The 3,938-nt window shown below is 32.4% G+C and overlaps 1 protein-coding gene across 1 annotated transcript; it reads right to left on the reverse strand.

The window, feature by feature from the left end:
- Positions 1 to 444: 444 nt before the first annotated feature.
- LOC102592690 (dof zinc finger protein DOF3.6) lies at positions 445 to 1,835 on the reverse strand. Its single transcript, NM_001318616.1, is given in 2 exon segments — positions 445 to 1,562; positions 1,726 to 1,835. Coding segments are annotated over 2 exon segments (963 nt in total). The 5' UTR covers positions 1,777 to 1,835; the 3' UTR covers positions 445 to 650.
- Positions 1,836 to 3,938: the final 2,103 nt, after the last annotated feature.

A 3,938-nucleotide genomic window follows, 5' to 3' on the forward strand; every position in this document is an offset into this window, starting at 1 on the left:
TACATTTCAGATAATTAATGAAGATTGAAATTGATGAATTTTAACACTTCATCAAATAAGAAAAATAAATGTAGTAGTATACTTTTTACTCAAGGGATACAACTTCATAGATAGTGAACATACTGAGAATTAACACTGAATTCAACAAAAGAAACACTAATTTCTCATGTCACTCAACTAAATAGTTATATATCTCAGAAAGTTATCCTTCTTGCTTCGAACTTTTTGCAACCAAAAGAATTGGCTTTCTGAAATACTCCTAATAATTATTAGTTGAGTAACCACGCTCTAAGAGATCAACTCCAGATATGATATATAATTGACTAGGGTTGTGATCACTTGAGATGGTAAAATGAGTTAAATTATCAGAAATTAAATAACATTAACATATATATATAACATATATTTCATGGAAACAGATTAATTATAATGTCAGAACCCAAATTAAAACTCACAATACAACTTCACACACCTAAGTTATTAAAAAAAAAACATCCAGTGAAATTACAAGTGGTGATAATGACCAAGGAATAATAAAGACTTAAATATGCCCCCAGTATACTATATATCTAATTTAGACCCCCCTCCCAACACATACAACATTTTAATCGTTGAGAGTCAAGTACACAAATTGACTTACATGAATGAAATCAAAGTAGATGGCTTGCTGAAGAAGATGAGTTTAATCCAGAAAACCCTGTCCATGCGTTTCCACCCCAATATTGATTAGTATTATTTTCCATTGTTCCCAAAAACTGTTTGGTCGAATTTAACCCTTGGTCATCATGAGCATTAATATTATTATTGTTAACAGATGATGATTCAGTACCGTGTTGAAAAGGGTACAAATTTGTGTTTGCTGCCAAAGATGGTAATCTCCACTGATGATCAGATCCTCCTCCTGAGGGTACAGGTAAATTGTTAGTATTATTTGTATTACTCCCTATTTGAAATCCCATTTCATGATGATGACCAAGCGAGCCGGTTCCATTCCCATGGTGTGTTGAAACCAAAGGGGGAGATTGAAATCCGCCATAGTGATGATTAAGGTTTTGGAAAGCAGCCATGAGAGGATTTAACTGCGGTGGTTGCTCATGAGGGAAGTGATGGCGACCATTCATTATTTCCGTGCTGCAGCTTGAAGGACTTGCACTTGTTGAAGTACCCGAAGCAATAGTATTAGTATTGACATTACTGCCAGCTATCTTTGAGCTGTTGTTGTTGTTACTACTTTTGCTTCTCTTGTTCCTCCGGCATCCTCCTCCTACCGGCACGCTTCTCAAGGCACCCCCTCTAGTCCAGTACCGGCGACAGGTCTTGCAGAAGTGTCTTGGTTGGGAAAGGTTGTAGTTGTTGAAGTAGCAGAACTTTGTGTTTGTTGAATCACACCTTGGACACTTTAATCCAGCTTCCGGTAGTGGAATCTTAGCTAACCGGGCTCGATCCACCATAGAACCTGGTCTGATTGAGCCCGGACTAGCCCCCACCTGCATAGGTGGGGGCTGCAGAGTTGGATTCTCCAGCCCAGTATTTCCTTGTTGATGGCCGTCTGGCTGTTGTAACTAAAACAAACATCAAAAAGAAGCAAAGTTAGGGAATTTCACTTAAGTATTCATAATCTAATGGTAATACCTAGTATATTCAAGAACAAGACTATATAGTACTAGAGAATATGAATATTACTTGTTCTCTTTTTGGTTGAGGATTAAAGATTTAAATCCATACCTGATGCAAATTGGGATGATCTAGATACACAGGAAAAGATGAGAAAACCATGATTTTCTTTCTTTGATCTCTTTGATCTTTATCTCTTTTATATAAAAAGGTTGATAAGTTTTTTTGGAAATATGTGGTGGGAGAGAATCACACTAAAGAGAATACCATAGCCCCAATAAAAAGAAAGGAAAGGAAAAGAGAAAGAAGATGAAGGAAAAACATAAAAGGGGGAAGTAGCTATAGCATATTATAGAGAGATCATTTAATTAATTTTATTTTCTTCTAACATTCTCTTTTTGTTTTTACTATACTATATTTTTAGGGTTTAGTAATATTGAGTGGAGGGAAGTTCCTTCGCATCTAAGCTTTCTTTGTTGATATATACATAATAGTATTTATTAGTGGGTGATAAAAAGGAAAGTATAGCGACTCTCTATTATATATCAGCTATAGTACGTAGCTTTATTTTATGGTGGGATCCTCTCTTACGTATTTCAAATTCTAAATGGGACAGTCAAATGGATCATTGCACAACCACATAATGATCTATAGTGATATTCTTTGGACCCTTTGTGTTTTTTCTTCTTTTGGGGGGTTTCGTTAAGGTTATATAGATAATATTGTTAGTTAAGAAATGTAGTAAAATATAATGATGTGTTGTATAAGTTCTAACTTTTACCTATAAGATAGAATTTATGATTAATTAAGTAGGTTCACTGTCTTGAAATATCTTGAACTTATGCGGAGTGAGTCTAAAAAATCAAGAACACACCTTTTAAAGCCATTTGTGAACTTAACCTAGGAAATGTTACTACTTTTTATGGTACCTTGGGGTAATTAGCCAAACAGTTAGGCTTCTTCTGCTCTTTTTCTGCTTTTTTGCACTTGTCTGTTTATATCTTCTAAAAAGCTTATGGGTACCTTTCTTTAATCGACCCACATGCAATTTGATGTCACACTTAAAAGTAATCAACTCATGTGGAGATACGTTCTAAACTCAAACATCTAAACAGTAAATCTTAATTGATTAGGAGTTTAACTTCTACATTATTCTTAAAGACATTTAGAAGTAATCAATCTTTAAAAAGTGAAATTGTTAGAAGTTATATATATGAGTGTTAGCTTTTTTTTTTACGTCATCAATCACATTTACCTGTTGTAGCAGGTATTCTATCTTATTTTCAAGAATACAAATTTAACATTTTAAGAAATTGACATACCTTGTAACCTGATAGTGGTAGGAATTTCCTACACTTGACACAGTGTGTATGCTTGAATTCCGTTGATATAATAAAATTAAATAAATTTATCTTCAACAAACATATAAATATCAAGTAAATATTCTTTCCAAATTGATAAAATAAATAAATAACTAAAGTCATTTTAATTCTGACGTTAGTACCAAATGAGCATTTGTGGAGCTCAAACATCTCAGAAGGTCTAGGGTTCCAGGTAGCTTATGGTGAAGAGAAAGATATTACTTTAATCAAATAATTAAAGAGAAGTCATTGTTAATATGCCAACATAACTGCGAAAAATCCGGTTAATGCCATTGTTAATTAATAATCTTTCATGAGTTTACTAATTAATTAAGCGCATATCGCTGAGTTCTGTAATTAAGGAAATCTATTTGTCTATGAAACTATTCCTAAATTCAATTAATTAATACTCGCTTTTTTTCAATCTATTTGTTGTAATTTGGCTGAACATGAACTTTAATTTTACAAGGTACGGCGGTACGGGTAAGGTTTGTGTACACACCATATTTATGGCTATTGTTGTAATTTGGCTGAAAATATAATTTAAAAAGACTTTTGAATCTTGTGATGTTTAATTAAAGTTATGTATTAGCCAAGGAAATCTTACAAATTGATTAGATAAAACAACTTTTTCAAACCTCTTTAGTGTAAATATATATGAAGATTTCCCGTAAAGATTAAGGCCATAAAACTTGAAAAAAATCGGTAAGTTGCCTACAAAATCAATTCTTCCGTTTGTGATCTTAAATATGTCATGTATGATGTTGAACAAGTTGACTAATTATAAATATAACTTTTTTTTAATAAAAATAAGTCAAATAAATTAAAACGGAAAAAATATTATACAATACCTTGCCGTAATTAACTCAAATGAACTTTAGAGTAAATGAAATCTCATTTCAAAAGTTAAAGTTGAAAGGTGTCTAGTTTGAATTCCGCTAAAATATAATATACTTTATTCTT

This window comes from Solanum tuberosum, unplaced genomic scaffold (genome assembly GCF_000226075.1).
Source record: "Solanum tuberosum cultivar DM 1-3 516 R44 unplaced genomic scaffold, SolTub_3.0 scf00128, whole genome shotgun sequence".
In the NCBI taxonomy this organism is placed as follows: Eukaryota; Viridiplantae; Streptophyta; class Magnoliopsida; order Solanales; family Solanaceae; genus Solanum; species Solanum tuberosum.